Below are 15,834 nucleotides of genomic sequence, written 5' to 3' on the forward strand. Positions count from 1 at the left end.
GTCATGTGCTTGAAAGACAATTCTTACTATATAGCCAATTATGCCACAGAATTACATAGAATTAGTATCTGATAAAATGCATAATTGTATAACTCATAAATGTTCTGATTTGCCAGTTCTACTGCTATGCATATTCTAATCAAGGATATTGCCATATTTTTTTTTTTCCAAATTGATTTGGACATGAATTTCTGGATTTAGATCAAGTTATAGGATTATTAGGGCAGAGATGTTTTGGAGGCTTTGACATACAGACGTAGAGGTAAGCATTCAGTTGCTTGTCATGCTTCCGACGCTTTGGTCTGCACCTCTTAAATATCTTACACTAATTCCAGTAAACTCCTCCCCCTGACTCAAGTCATGTGCAACCAAAAATTGTCTACCTGAAGACCAATTACCAGCCAAACCATTTACTTGCTCTAAATCAGATCAAGGACAGATAAAGAAGCAAACATTACCTTACTAATCTACTACTGCACAAATAGTGTAGACACCAAACAATCAAAATAAATGAATAATCATGATGTGGAGGTGCCAACAAAAACCTACATTGTTACATTCCCATACTTATCCAGATCTAAATGTTATAGCTTTTATAATTGTACATTTCTGACTTAGGATTGTATGATGTCGAGAGCCATTTAGTACAGTAAACACCTTCTCATGGAAAAGTAAACTTTTTTGTGAAATTGTATCATATTTTCAGTTATGACTAAAAGAGCCAGTTGTGAGATTGCTACTTTGTCCTGATTAATCTTATGAATCTTATGGGTTTGAAAAGCAAAAAAGAGACTACAGAAGTCTTGTGTTTCACAATGGAATGGAATGCTTTTTTTTAACTACTAGTACCACCAATCTATTTTCAGAGAAACAGATTGAATGTTCGGAGGCGCCCTGGGTAAGAATAGCAATATAGTTAGTAGCAACAAATAGTTCAGCAGCAAGCCCATCAGTAATGACTAGCAGCTAGCAGCTTGAGTACATAGAAACATACTGTACCTAGACTAAGTCAATATGAGATAGAAATATCAATCAACATTATTGGAGTCACTACCAATATATGTTTGAATCATAAAAATATGTAATATGTAACCTCTGCTATTTTTTGCTAAAATTATTGGTTACTTTTGCAAAGGGATAAGGAGGAGGAAGATGAAATGTAACTGCCCCCAATCTGATTGGGGTTGGCAGTAGTCATTTAGCTCAAGCTGACATTCACCCATGTTGCAGTTCCCACAAAGGTAAAGCCTGACTTGCTGCAGCGCTCTGACAGACACGCCCACTCCAGTCCTGCACAGCCTCCCCAGAATACTTAAAGCATCTGGGACTAATCAACCAATCATTTGCATTGCTCTATAAAAGGACTCTCTATCTGTTGCCTTGACATATTATTTGTTGTGAATTCCACTGTGCCGTGTTCTTGTGAATCTTGAATCTTGAGCTTGCTTATCTAGTTTTGACCATGTCTGCAAGTTAATGGGCAGCCGTGGCCCACTGGTTAGCACTCTGGACTTGTAACCGGAGGGTGGGCCGCGGCTGAAGTGCCCTTGAGCAAGGCACCTAACCCCTCACTGCTCCCTGAGCGCCGCCGTTGTAGCAGGCAGCTCACTGCGCTGGCATTAGTGTGTGCTTCACCTCTTCTTTCTTGAATTTCCCCTTGAGGATCAATAAAGTATCTATCTATCTATCTATCTATCTAAGTTTTGACCTCGCTTGTTGGATTATGTTTTGGATTGTTCACCCTGTTTATCACCTGTGTTTTGACCTAATCTTGTCTGTTCAGATACTCTGTGGATTGTGGACTCTGTACTTTTGAAAAAGAAATCCTAACGCCTGCACTTGAGTCTGAGACTTTAATCGTCACAGGCACAGTCCTTCATTCAGGTGAAAGATTGTTGATGTTTGATCTAAACATTTTGTCCCACAACAAGAAACACAAAGCAGTGTAGCCTGAAGAGCCAATTGGTAACACAATTACCTGTACCTCAGTTGGTCAGATTACAAATGCAGAACTTTCATTCAGGTGAAGACCAGGGGTGTAACGGTACACACAAATCACGATACAATTCGGTACGTACTTCGGTGTTGGAAGTCACGGTTTGGTTAATTTCCCTCGAGTCAAGCCACGTTTCAATGCACTGCACTCTCCTAACCAGCAGAGGGAGACACCATCCCATCCCACAAACAACTGTAGCTCAGCGCATCGCATCACAATAATTACTCACCACACACTTTGAGCATTAAAACTCTCACATGACCTGTGACCTGTCCTGTCCATGACCTGTTTTTTTAAGTGTCAGCAAGTAGGATTAGTGACTGATCTCTGGGGGTCATGAGAATATGCAGAAGCAAAAGAACAGCGAACTGAGCAACTGTAACAATGTCTGCACTCTAGCTATAGGTGGAGGCCCAGGTAATATGAGAACGACAACACACAATGTGCAAGGGGTAGGGGCGTCAAGTGAAGTGAACAATACTTCTTACACTTCCAAAACTGCACATATCACAATGGAAGCTGTGAAGGGAGGCATAAAAGAAAAGGTAGGCAGGATAACTAGACATGTTGTTTCACAATGAGGCAAGGCAATGATCAGTTTTCAAGTACAAAGATAAACTTGAAAAATTACAACAGATTTAACAATAGATTATGGTATAGAGTGTGGTAACCTTATCGGATATTCTTTTTCTACATTAAATATGCGAATATAATAAATGATGTGTGTTTGCCCAAAGCTGTAACTCTTGTCTGTGTAACAAAGTCTCCAACTAACCATTACACCAGAGTTCAATTACCACAGAGTGACCTGTGTGCTCTACTCACTGATCCCCAGGGCCACTCTAATTCTGGCAGTAATGCATGACACATCTGTCTGTTCAGTGTAAAAAGGAAAAAACAAACCTTGCATGGTGGAGACAGCTGAAAACACTCAGAATACAACAGACCACAAACCTCTAGGCCATTAAACTATTAACCATTGTTCTACATCGAATAATTGTAAAGAGGTAGAGTTATACATTGCTTCGCAAAAGAGTAGGCTATGGCTTCAGGTTTCTGGTGCACATAAGAGTTTTGCTTGTGCCCAAGAAAGACAAGTACGCCTCGCGAAAGAGGGGAGGGCCTGCGCTTTAATTTTTACAAATAACAATCGTGACCACCAGGCTGCAGTAGGATACAGATCTAGGCCCAGATGCGCCCGGGCGAAGGGAGCTTACCTTGATCACAATTGTTTATTTATTCTAATTCATTCTAATTCAGTAAAACTTTCGGTTAGCTACTTTGTTGTCTACCCATGACTTCCGTGTAAGTGAATCAATGGCTTTGCATTGTACAGAGGTATCGTATGTCACTGGCTAGCAATTGCTACATGTAGGGAAGTGAACACGACTTCCTCCTTCCCAGCCCTATAGCTTTTCGAGAGTGCTCGCCGACTCTGTGAGCCACGAAGAAATGTGGCGAGTGTAACAGAAATAGGGCTTGTAGGCGCCGAGTTATTTCTTCAGCTACCTGCAAATGAAACTTTGCGGGTGTTTACTCCAATTTTATTTCTGCGGACTATTCAGCCCTTTGCTCAGCAGCGCGCAGTGAAATAATACTATGGCAGCGACCAAGCCTTCTCAGAACCAAGTTTATGGAAGGATATAACGGGGAGGCCTGACAACTTCTCAAACTTCTGGGCGACAGCATAATAAGGCGTGAAAATGAAGAAGCAATTTAATCGAATGAAACAGCTCGCCAACCAAACAGTTGGAAGGCAAGTAAATGAATCATTACACCACACCATGTTTTTATGATTGTTCTGTAGGCTATAAGATAAATGTTGAAAACCTAGGCTATTCATGTGCTTCATAACAGCCAAGTAGCCTTCACCAGGTTCGTTTGACGAACACATTTTAATTATAGGCCTATATGTAAACATTTTGTATAGTTTTATGATGACTGGATGTGTTATTGAATTGCAACTGCCGAGCCGAGAAATTTAGACACGAAAGGTAATTTAGTCTTTCTGCTTTTCGATGCTTGGGACCAGGGACAAATCTCAGTGGCAGAATTGCAAAGCTGTATCAGCATTTTGTTTCTTTGAGGGACCACCCTTATGACATTTCACCGTGCCTTCCACTGTGTCCAAGTAATATTCCCTTTGCCCATTGATAGGAGGGGCCGTTAATATAGTGGCAAGTTCAACGGTGGTGTAGGCCTAGTGGTGAGCGTGTCATCAACTTTTGACACTTTGAAACATTAGCCACAGAAGGCCAGTGCGTGTGCTTTCTAGACATATTCGAGGTGAGGGTTGTGCATAAATGGACATGTGTTCAAGGTGGTTTAACGTTAGGGAAGGGACTCAGGATCATCCCTTAGACTGAATCTCATTAAATGTCCTTGCCAAAGGTACTTCTCTACAACAATCTACCACATTGCAACTATGTAGCCTATGTGCCATATTTGTATGATGGGGATTCACTAATACTGTTAAGTTATGACATGACAGGAGTAAAGGAAACCCTTTCCACTATATGTGACACTGTCTTCTTTGAAACCTATTTGTGAATTAGGTTTATATTACAGATGAATTGATAGCTGCCATGCCTTGTTGGTATGTTGGAATTTTGGGTTTGCTTTGAAATTACCAAGACAAGCTGATTAAGTTGTGTTATTAAAGACTGTAATCATGTAGGGTATTTTTTGCCAGATTCTGTCATAAGACCTCATATTAATGAAGTAAAGGCCAGTCAGTCTATGAACGTGTGTGAGAAACTGAATCCAGTGGAAATTTTGCAACAACAACAGTGATAGCAATCTTCTTTACTGAAATGTATTGAAATTGAAAGTTTTCCAAATTTCACTACTGGCTCAACTGGTTTGTTTTGTCATTAGTCGTGTTACTCTAACTGAAAACTACATGTACCTACATGCTCTCTTCACATTTGCCATGTTCTTCACTGTCAGATCTTTTTTGTACCAGAGATAAGTGAAGATTCAGTCAGTACAAAATCAAGTTTTATTGACGATGGCAAACACTAAGGCAGAGATAACAACATGGTTTCAGATAAAGATTCACCATCTCTAACTAGAGAAAATAGTCACATATCATATCCCACATCATGTGGCTCACACACTGAATCAGACTAATTAGCAGAAACCCTGTAATCCAGAACAGATAACTATAGTGATGCAGGGGTGACACACTGCAGCATAATATCCCCCTTGTGTCTCTAAAGACATACTGAAAGATATAGTTTGGACAGGAACAGAATCCCAAGCATATGTGGAAGAACACACCACAGAGGAACACCCAATTGTAACTGAAGAAGCTAGACATTAATTCCTGATTTCAGTATCATCTGGAATTATTGTTAATGTTTAAAATATAAAAATATGGGTGTTTTAAATGTAGTGCTCTAGGGCAGCATATATAACTATATATCTATATCTATCTCTCTCTCTCTCTCTCTCTCTCTCTCTCTCTCTCTATCTATCTATATATATATATATATATATATATATATATATCTATCTATATCTATGTATATGTGTATATATATATATATATGTATATGTATGTATGTGTATATATATATTTGAGTGGGCAGGATGGTGACAGTGACAGTTTCGACAGTGGGCTAGTAAAATGTCTCCCCCCACAAATATATGAGGGCTCTCAGCAGAGACGGCCTGGAATACTCATTACACCTCTAATACATCAAAATAGAGAGTATGAGTGGAGTTGACTACGGACATAATTGAGGCTCGCTGTGGGGTTGAAAAGGTGGCGATCTGGTTCCATTTTTGCCATGTTTCATAAGTCAGCTGATGTCTTTTTTTTCCATTGTCGTTGAGGCTTAGTGTACCATGAATGTGGTTTGTTTTGGAGTGGAGGTGGCAAGAACGTCTAAGGAGCCCCTGCCAGGAGACCCAGGTTTTATGGCCATTCCTCTGGAGTGCTCTCAGTATTTTGGTTTATGTGTTGCATCTCGTTAACATGCCTGGCGTATAACTTGGACCTGGGACTTCTGGCTAACTGTGGAGTGTGTGTACTGGACAGGAGGTCACTGGCAGTCTGTGGACATACCACACACACTTTATTGGCCTCAAGCAGACTCCACTAGTAGCCCTCAGGCGTCTGTGTAAAATCATAATAGTGATGTGTGGGTGCAGTTTGATTAGTAAATCTAGCCTACTTGGCCAAACACTACAAGCCCCCTCTGGAGAGGTGTATTTATTGACAAAACATACAACCAACCAAGCATTGTAACATAAAGCCCAAACTAAGTATAAGTATACTTTTTTGATCCCGTGAGGGAAATTTGGTCTCTGCATTTATCCCAATCCGTGAATTAGTGAAACACACTCAGCACACAGTGAACACACAGTGAGGTGAAGCACACACTAATCCCGGCGCAGTGAGCTGCCTGCAATAACAGCGGCGCTCGGGGAGCAGTGAGGGGTTAGGTGCCTTGGTCAAGGACACTTCAGCCGTGCCTACTGGTCGGGTTTGAACTGGCAACCCTCCGGGAACAAATCCGAAGCTCTAACCAGTAGGCCACAGCTGCCCAAATACTACCAAAGCATTAATTCCACAAAAATATAGAATTACATGACAAATCCTCTTCGTATGGAATGAAATGGGTGAGATATAAAGATAGATTGAGTTTGACTTGTTCAGATATGACTATATGCTGTAGACATAATGAGCAGCATTTGCCACATTTAATATATTTGGTTATTGTAAAAGTAAACAAAGTAGCATGTTTCTTTTCACAGAAGTTCTGAATAGATATGATCGTGGTCATTCACCATTTGTTTACATCTTCGTAAGTTTCACCATTAGCTGATGCAGTGGCTTTGACACAACACATAACAGTGTGCTGTTTCTAGCATGACAGTGGTTTGGTGTAACTTCCACCAATAGCATAACCGGTGACAAGTTTGTTTTTAGCAGGGTAACTAGTGTGTTTTTAGCTCCTTGCTTCTCACAGAATTGGCAGAAACCTGTCTATTCTGTGAAACCTAGGTTTGAAAGAAATGGCTAAAAACATTCTCAGAACTGAGCAGCATGCAGATCTGTTGGCTGTGAGGTTTCGGATGCAGCTGCTTGGCCTTGCATGAGTTTCTTAAAGGTGCAGCATGTGATTCCAATCCAATCCACTTTTTTGTTATATATTCAGAAAAATGTTCATCTAGATGTCTGTACTGTGTTTGTGTTCCTGTCTCAGTACATTTCAGCCAATCAACTCGTTGCTTCAGGAACATGGAAGTCAAGGATGTAATTTGACTTGGCTGCTGAGCTCAAATATCAACAATGTTTGGATGAAAAGAATAATAATAATTGAGGCACTCCTGTAAAAAAAATAAAAAACCCTTTATTAAATACTGGCTACATGCTTGTTTCAACTTATAGTCTTCCCCAGGGCGTGCCAGACAAACACAGGTGTGCACATTTCCCAGGTAGAGGGAGGTGAAAGTAGTCACATGACCCAAGTCCTGCCCCTTCAAGCCTGCACAACAAGGATCAACAATGTTTTTCTCAAAAGTATGGGCTTTTTTCTTTCACTTATATTGCATCTTTGTTGCCACCTTTCCTGGCAAAAAGCCTGATTTGAGAGGACATCACATTACCATATCAACTTGATGCCTTGAGGTCTTATTATGGGAGCCCTGACTATTGATTTAATATTGGTGACATTTCAGTGGCCCAGACCTTGTCTAATGCCCTATTAACTCTCCTCAGTTCAATACTAATGCAATATTCATGGGCAATCTAAACATTCCAGAGCTGACTCTGACTCATATGCAGGATGTTTTAAAGGGTTTCCCAGCCATGCCTTTCTGAATGGAAGACAGTTTACACTAAAATCTGTAGATGGGTGGTTTTGAGTCTAATAATTCCCAGCCGAACTCTTTTTTTTTTTTTTTAGCATGGCTAATTGATCCCAATGAGATGCAGTTTAAACACAGGAGATCCCTCCTGATGTGATGTGTTGTTGGTTTGGACTTGTGCTGACTCAGCACCCAGAACTGCTCTGATATTACCTATAATGAGTAACTCTCTTGTTCACCCCTGTGGTGGAGTTACTCACTGCTCAGCTCACCCTGCAGAGAGTGAGTGCTGAAGGATAAATGGCCCCATTACTGGCTCTGAGTAGGGTCTCATGCAGCTTCTCTGCAGGCCAGCTTCATGGGCCGTGAGTGGGACCAAATGCTCTCTTCCAACCATTCAGTTGTTTTTCCATAAGGCCGCTGGTGTGCATGCATATGTATGTATGTATGTATGTATGGTGTGTGTGTGTGTGTGTGTGTGTGTGTGTGTGTGCGTGCATCTTAGAGTGTGTTTGTGGATCTGTGTCTGTGAGTTGATTTTGGTGCAGCAGAATATTGTAAGTGTGCAATGTTTTGTCCAGCTTGGAGCTAGTGTGGACTGTTTTTCATACAGAGGTTTTCGTGGATTGTCTGCTGGTCTCACATCTCGCATAACAGCAGCACACTGTTCGGTGCTGGCATGAATGGTGCTCTGCCTGAAGCCTGCCTCGTAGTGACTCACTTCATTATCCACATGTGTTGGATGAATATCTTTATTAAAGGAACCGTATGTAAGAAAAATATGTCAATTAATCATAAAATGGCCCTGATATGTCACTAGACATTAAGAAATCATGTTCATTTCAAATACTTATATCACTGACAACAGTAGTCCAGCCAGGATATTGTCATTTAAAAAGTGAAGTTGCAGCCCTCAACTGTTGTTGATGTTGTGTTTTGTCATGTCATGTTGTGTTTTGAACTGATGCGCCACCCTCCATTTATCTACTAATCACGAAGTCAGTAGTGTTTCGCTATCCGCGTGTGCAACCTCGAGTCAGGGGGAGGGGGAGGGGATACACCGCTCTTCTGTATTTTGAAAGTGATTGCAGTACCAGTTTTGGCCACAATCTTACATATGGTTCCTTTAAGTGTGTTGTGTGTCTTATATTTATTGCACTGCTTACAATGTATGGGCATAGATTGTGTATGGTAGGGCATTTCTACAAACATAAAGTTCTCAACCACTTCAATTTCTCAGAAGCATACATTCAGATTTGAATCCAGACGCGTGGATTGCGAACTGGTCAGCAGTGTGCAACCCTGAGATATGTCTTTTTTCCCTTTGAGTCTGCATTTTCTGACGGGCGTCAACAAGGACAGAAGAGCAGAGAGCAGAGAGTTCAGAAGCTGCCCGGCGCACTTCCCCTTTCCCTGTCTATGGTGTCTCTCCGCTTGTTTCACATCTGTTATTCCCTCGGATTACCTGAACTGCACTGCTCCACTCGACAGGGCTGTGGTCAGACAGACAGGCAGAGACAGGGCTGTGGTCAGACAGACAGGCAGAGACAGGGCTATGGTCAGACAGACAGGCAGAGACAGGGCTATGGTCAGACAGATGATTGTTATGATTATGGCACATCTGTATGGTGTCTGGACTTCGTATGTGATGTGCCAACTTCAAGTCATAGTTGCCTCTCCTGTGGCCTTTTGTGTGGAGTTATTACATTAGGTTTGATGTGCTTTGGGAACCAAGAGAATACCCTGGTGCTGTTGAACTGTGGCTGCTGGAGTGTGTTCGTGGGAGGCGATGCACAATAGCAAAAGCATATGTTTGTCTTTGATGGGCCTTTAATGTGGCTTTGTCTCGAATGTGGGAGTAAATCTCTCCTGAGCTTGATAGTATGCTGACAAACCTGCCTCTAAAAGACATTTATCAGCCGTGGAAAAAGGCAGATAATACACATGCTCTTCCCTCTCTCAGCCCCTCTGGCTTTGGTGTTCTAGCTGTGTAGTGTTCTGATGGAGTGCTCTGATGAACTGTGTAGAAACCGAAATGCATCATGATCATCACATCTGATTGGCAATGTATTGAGCATTTGCTCTGTAGCTATTATGTTATATATTTATGTATTGTTATATATTTATGTATTGTATGTTCTATATTGTGCTACACAACTTGTTATGTCTGTTGTGAGATGTTCACAGGCTGTGTGCAGAGACCTCAGATTAATCTTGTACTGCTGTAACAATAAGCTCTTGGCACAACAGTTCTCGTTGGGACTTCCATTGTAATGGCCCAGGGTAGTGGTGGTAGTTCCCACTGTACTCTTTAAATACCTGGCCTCGCTGTCACATCCTGTTTTCACCATGGCTTTACCCCCCTGAATCATAATCTGGCCGCCACAGTGCCAGAGTGAGAAAGGTTTGTGACCTGTTGGCAACCCACCAGCTCAGTCTAGCTAACAGTGCAGTGTGCAGCCAGAGATACGGCAGGTCAGGAGGGACAGACAGAACGGGCCAAATTGCTTCGGCTCCGCTGCACACTTCCAGTACCAGGCCGATGACATAAATGTGTCTAACTTACCAACAGTGCCCCCTTTCTCAACCCATTCCACTCTGCCTTGGCCTCTTCCCAAGCTGTTGCCATAATAAGCAGCCAGGAATGCAAGAGACAGGAAGTGAGTTTTAGAGTTTGCGATGTTACATTTTCCCCATCTTTGTTAGCTTAAGTAGTTTAGACAGGATCGGGATGTGTGCTCTTATTGACCAACTTATTTTGATAGGAAGGAATTGACAGTGTTTGCTTCACAACCATTAGAGGATACAGCAGATCAATTCAGTGAGCAAACAAAACTTCCCTGAACAGGGAGAAAGGTCTGAAAATCAACAGATCAATGAGCTCTTTTTAGCCTCGAGTCAAGTTTCACATCTATTCAAATCGACCCGTGCCCCTCTACTCACCTAACACTCAAAGCCCTATGATATTTGTGACACGGATGGTAAAGGTTAAGGATGGAAAACATGCTAAGTGAATTTTGTAATCAGCAATACTTATGTTTGTATGTGATGTTTTTGTCTCCCCCACAGAGCTGAGAAAACTGAGGTGCTGAGTGAGGACCTTCTCCAGGTGACTTGCCCGTTGTTAGATCTCTTACATAATACCATAAAAACACCCTTTTTGATCTGTTACCACACCCAACAACAGTGTTTCAAAGCTTGGTGATATAACTCAACATTCATTTACATTTATGTGTTACTTTTTAGCTTCATTAGCATATGTGTGGTGTATTTCTTTAGATGGCCCATATCTACGACAAGTTAAAAAGCAGAATAGGATTATTAGGCCTGTCTTTATATGCAAGCTAAGAAAAAATACAAAATCACTCATTTGCCAACAAAACAACAATCCATGTTATTCTTAACTTACTTCACATCCAAATCTGTATAATGGTCTCTATGTGTGTATGTGTGTTTTGAACAGTAAAATAGTGTTCTGATATTGCTCATTTATTCATTCAGGAACTCAATGCTTCATACTTCTCACTGGGCTGATATAAGCCTCTTTACCCCTCCCTCATTTGCAGTCACCTTTGAGGTTGTTCTGTGTTCCCTTAAAGTGTGTGTGTGTGTGTGTGTGTGTGTGTGTGTCTCTGTGTGTGTGTGTCTCAGTTGGACTTTGCTCAGGCATTATTGCAGTTTGCAACGCAAGTGATTCCCTTCTACACTCCTTGTTTTCCTCTTGCATCCTCGGCTCTGGAATGTTCCCTATCTCTTGGGAGAGCCATCGAAGTTGGCGCTTGTGTCCAGATTCAGTCAGAGGAGTGACGCAGAAGAGCCCTAGGGCTGATGGAATTTCATCCGGGCGTTTTCCACCCTCTGTACCTGGGCCTATGCCTTCACCTTAACTCGCAATAAACAAACTGACTAGACGGGCGACTTTGCTGATGAGCTCTTGGAGTCTGTTCAGCCTCCGCTGTAAATATGCGTGTTACTTTTGCTACAGTTGTAAAAAAAGGGAAGTAAGTTTTCCACACTCAGCACGTTGGTTGTTTCACCACCATGAGGCACAGGAATGACTCGAATAATTTTTTATAGTTTGATTTGTTACCTGTCCTGAGAGGGTTTTTTTACTCTGAGCTTTGTTCTGTGGTTCCAGTCGCAGCTTCTGACTTCTGCTGTCTGCCACGAAGCAGAATACGGTTCAGTGAACAGGAACAAAACTAACTGAAATTGTTCTCTCTCTCTCTCTTTAAAACCTGGGTATTTTTTTTTCCAAATAGCTTTATTACGAGGCTTTTGTGAAATTTTGTGAAAAGACATCATCATTCGCAACACCCCTAGTTCAGAAGTAGAATCTCAGCCTTAATGACTGATTGCATTGACTCCTGCTCTATTCACATTAAGATGGATGAGTGTAGATTAAGTTTGATCATTTCCTCAGTCATGTTCTTTGGCACCAGCTTCTTCTTATACACATCGTGCTTCTCTCATACCCCCTGTCTGATAGAAGCAACTAGACTAGCCTGAGATCCTAGCTATTGAAACCAACGACTGGAAAAGGAATTAAGACCCCATATAAACTGTCACACTGGACTTGGAGGCCTTTGTAGAGGGCAGAGCTTGGGTTTACAAGCTCGTGTTTACTGCAGTTCCCTTAGTCAGCCCGTCAGTCAGTGTTCATGTGACCCCACATTTCCTGGCCCTACAGTGAGGCCAGAGGATGCACCGTTCTGAAGGCTGCAGATTGGGACGCGACACATGCTATCGCTAGTCATGCTCACACAGTTAGGACTCAAAGCCTCGCTACTCATCTGGCTGCCCTGAGCACATGAAGAATTTGATTCCTTGTCCTCCCAGTCTTTTCCTCGCTCTGCGCTGCTGACCACCTGAGGGAGCCATGACAGCCCAGCTCCCATCACTCCAACCTCCTTGGCACCGACGCCCAGCCCTAACTCAGCACAGACACCTGGCATAGGGATTCCCCTCCGCTAATACAGCGGCAGATAGGAAAGAGCTTAAATTGTCCACGTGAATCAAGGTGAAGGATGGCATTTATGGCAGGGGTGTATGGGGGAGTGTGTGTGTGTGGGGGGGGGGCAGATTGAATGCAGCTGTGCAGAAAAGTGGTGCCTGATGCCCTACCTGCACTCAGGAAACAGCAGTAATGGGCTGTGGACTGAGGTCGGAAACAGAGCAGCCGCTGAGGCTTTGGAAGGAGGAAGCAGATGGACACACACAGACAGACAGACAGACAGACAGACAGACAGACAACACACACACAGACACACAGACACACACACACACACACACACACACACACACAGACAGACAGACAGACAGACAGACACGTGGCAGACACGGGAAGCCAGAGGTCCATGCCAAGTGTCATATTGAAAGTAGGGCTTAGTATCACTGTCGCCTGGTTTTGGTGTCAGTTGCAGTCACTAACAAAAGAGCTGACCTTTTCATAAGTAGAGTTTATTTTCTCAATCTTTCTTGTTTAACTGTGCTGGCAAGGGTATTAACTGTAAGAAAGCACATAGTGATCAGTGAAGGCTTTCTTGCACATAGCAGTGTGTTTTGCTTGACCTATCTCTGCCAAACCCACATTTACTGTGCACTCTGTTGTCTGGAACTGTTGTGTTGGAATCAAGCTGTACTAAGGATGCAGTTTATTAGCACTGATCCATTTTATATTAAAAGTGATTGGATCCTGGGTCACGCAACAGAGTTTTGGATCAGAGCTACACACAGCTAACTAAATTTTCTATAAAAAGTTGATGAAAGTTGATGAACCCTGAAGAGAAATGAGGCATAGCGTCCTTTGCTTCAGTCGGTGAATGTCTGTGTGGTTGCCTGATCGGTTCCTGTTTTCCATGACTTTTACAGTTGGCTTCTTACAAAAGAGATCAGACGACCGAACCAAACTCTTTTCTAACCTCTGTGACAACTCCAGTGTCACAGTCACATTTCTTTGAAATCACTCCTTCTTGCTTTCCAGGTCACAATCCTCAAAAACTGAGTTGGGAAGACATAAGTACAGTACAGATAGGCATTGCTCACTTTGTGACCTCAACATGGATCTCCAAACAAGCACACTAGCACTCAGTGTCACTGGATGTAATATTGGTGTAATATTGAACATTTCCTCAACCTGATTGCTCTGTGTGTGTGTGTGTGTGTGTGTGTTTCTGAACTACAGATTGAGCGTCGGATGGAGACGGTGCGGTCCGTCTCGCACAACGTCCACAAGAAGATGCTGGCCTGCCTACAGGGTCAGGTTGGGGCTGACGTGGACAAAAGACATGTAAGGTCACATGAGCTCTTCCGCTGCATGCTCTCTTTTCTTGTCTATCACCACTGACGAGACGCAATGTGGAATAATAGGCTCAGAGCCAATAGTAACACTAACTAGAGAGCGATGTTTTTCACAGCAGCAGATTCCAACAGTGTTTTTTTTTTATCTCTCCCTTATGGAAAACAATAGTATTGTATGACAATCACAAAGTCATCTACTCAAAAGGGAAATGTGGTGTACATTTTCCAACAATGTCTTTCCACTCTCCCTGGCAGAAAAAGCTTCCCATCACTGCCCTTGCACAGGCCATGAAGGATGGGAGCGGTCACCTGGGTGACGAGTCTCTGATTGGGTAAGTCAAATCCACTGGGAGCTGCCCAGCTCAATCTTCAAGCTGGATAAATCCCTGTTTCTGTTTTGAAATTGTGTATCGTTGTTGAACTTGCTTTGATGCATCTGTGTGGTCCTCACTTCACTTTGACACATGCACTGATATAGCTGTCAGGCCAGCATTCCTGAGTCCAAATGAATAAACATGCTCTATTTCTCAGGGGCTGTGAACACATTCATACAACTGTTCATCTTTTACTGCTATAATAGTTAGGAGGAGAGGTATCTGTTTTTTGTGATACAGTAAAGATGTAAAATATTTGTCTAATTTGGTAATACATGCTGTCAGTGTGGATGCAATGTCATGGTTTTGTGTATAGTTTATGGCAATCTGCATATGGAAAAAGTGGACCGTTCTTCCACCTCAGAAGAAGGGCAAACATTTGACGTCTCTTTTACTGCTGGTCTCCCATCTCATCTGACCTTTTTGAATTTCTCACAGCATGGTGTAAGGGTGGAGAAGGGGCAATTGTTTGGCCTGAGTCTCTCTGTAGACTAAGTACTCAGAGGGAGATCATAGAACAAGTGGACAGAGCTTTGACCAAATGCACATTGCAGCTATTTGGCCAAGCTATTTGACCACAGTTGTCACAGGGTGTGGAGTGTCTGGAATTTTGTCAGGGTGAGGGTCAGTAGTCTTGGAGAAGCCGGGAGAATGATAACAGGGATTGATGAAGGACTAGCTCAGGAATGGAGTGCTGCATTCCAGTGCATGTTAACAACACCCTCTGTGTACGACCCCACCAGCCTGTGGAATGTTAACATGAGTGATAAAGGCTACCATTAATATGTTGTGTGTTGTGTGTGTGTGTAGTAAAATGATGGACCTCTGCGGAGAAGCTGAAGACCAACTGGCCTACGATCAGTCTCAACATGAGGTGCAGGTTCAGAAAGACATCCTGGACCCTCTAAACCAGCTTGCTGAGGTCAGTCCTGGCTGATGCTTTCAAAAAGTCATGCAACGCCCCTCCTTGGACTCGTTTTCAGTCTCTAACCCTCCCGTTTGCCCTCAGGTGGACATTCCCAACATACTTAAGCAGAGAAGGCAACTAGCCAAGCTGGTGTTGGACTATGACTCTGCAAAAGCCCGGTAATTGAGGAACCTTTGACTCATACAAGCAGCATGCACACGTGACTATATAACAGCAAAAGCTGTACCAGTGCATCAGTGCTACATGACCATTCAAGTGTTATTAAGTGTGAAGAATCAAAAAAACTCCAAGGCACTCTCTCTTGAAAAAGTTAAAAAGCCTTTATTATTATGGCTTGGTCAAGTTAACCTTCTAAAAACTCCAATGCGTTTCGGCTACATGTCTTCTTCCGGGAGTTTTTTTTGTTATTAAGTGTG

At 42.5% G+C, this 15,834-nt stretch overlaps 1 protein-coding gene across 2 annotated transcripts in view; it reads left to right on the plus strand.

The window, feature by feature from the left end:
• Window positions 1-3,303: 3,303 nt before the first annotated feature.
• arhgap17b (Rho GTPase activating protein 17b) overlaps window positions 3,304-15,834 on the plus strand; it is a 28,046-nt gene continuing 15,515 nt past the window's right edge. Inside the window, exons 1-6 of one of the 2 annotated variants that reach the window (XM_048244699.1) lie at window positions 3,304-3,752; window positions 10,886-10,925; window positions 14,001-14,105; window positions 14,372-14,448; window positions 15,301-15,412; window positions 15,500-15,576. In XM_048244699.1, coding sequence (XP_048100656.1) covers window positions 3,700-3,752; window positions 10,886-10,925; window positions 14,001-14,105; window positions 14,372-14,448; window positions 15,301-15,412; window positions 15,500-15,576 — 464 coding nt within the window. In that variant the 5' untranslated portion in view covers window positions 3,304-3,699. The remainder of the gene's footprint in view (window positions 3,753-10,885; window positions 10,926-14,000; window positions 14,106-14,371; window positions 14,449-15,300; window positions 15,413-15,499; window positions 15,577-15,834) is intronic. The other variant, XM_048244698.1, reaches the window with a different exon arrangement.

Source organism: Alosa alosa, chromosome 6 (assembly GCF_017589495.1).
Source record: "Alosa alosa isolate M-15738 ecotype Scorff River chromosome 6, AALO_Geno_1.1, whole genome shotgun sequence".
NCBI classification, from domain to species: Eukaryota; Metazoa; Chordata; class Actinopteri; order Clupeiformes; family Clupeidae; genus Alosa; species Alosa alosa.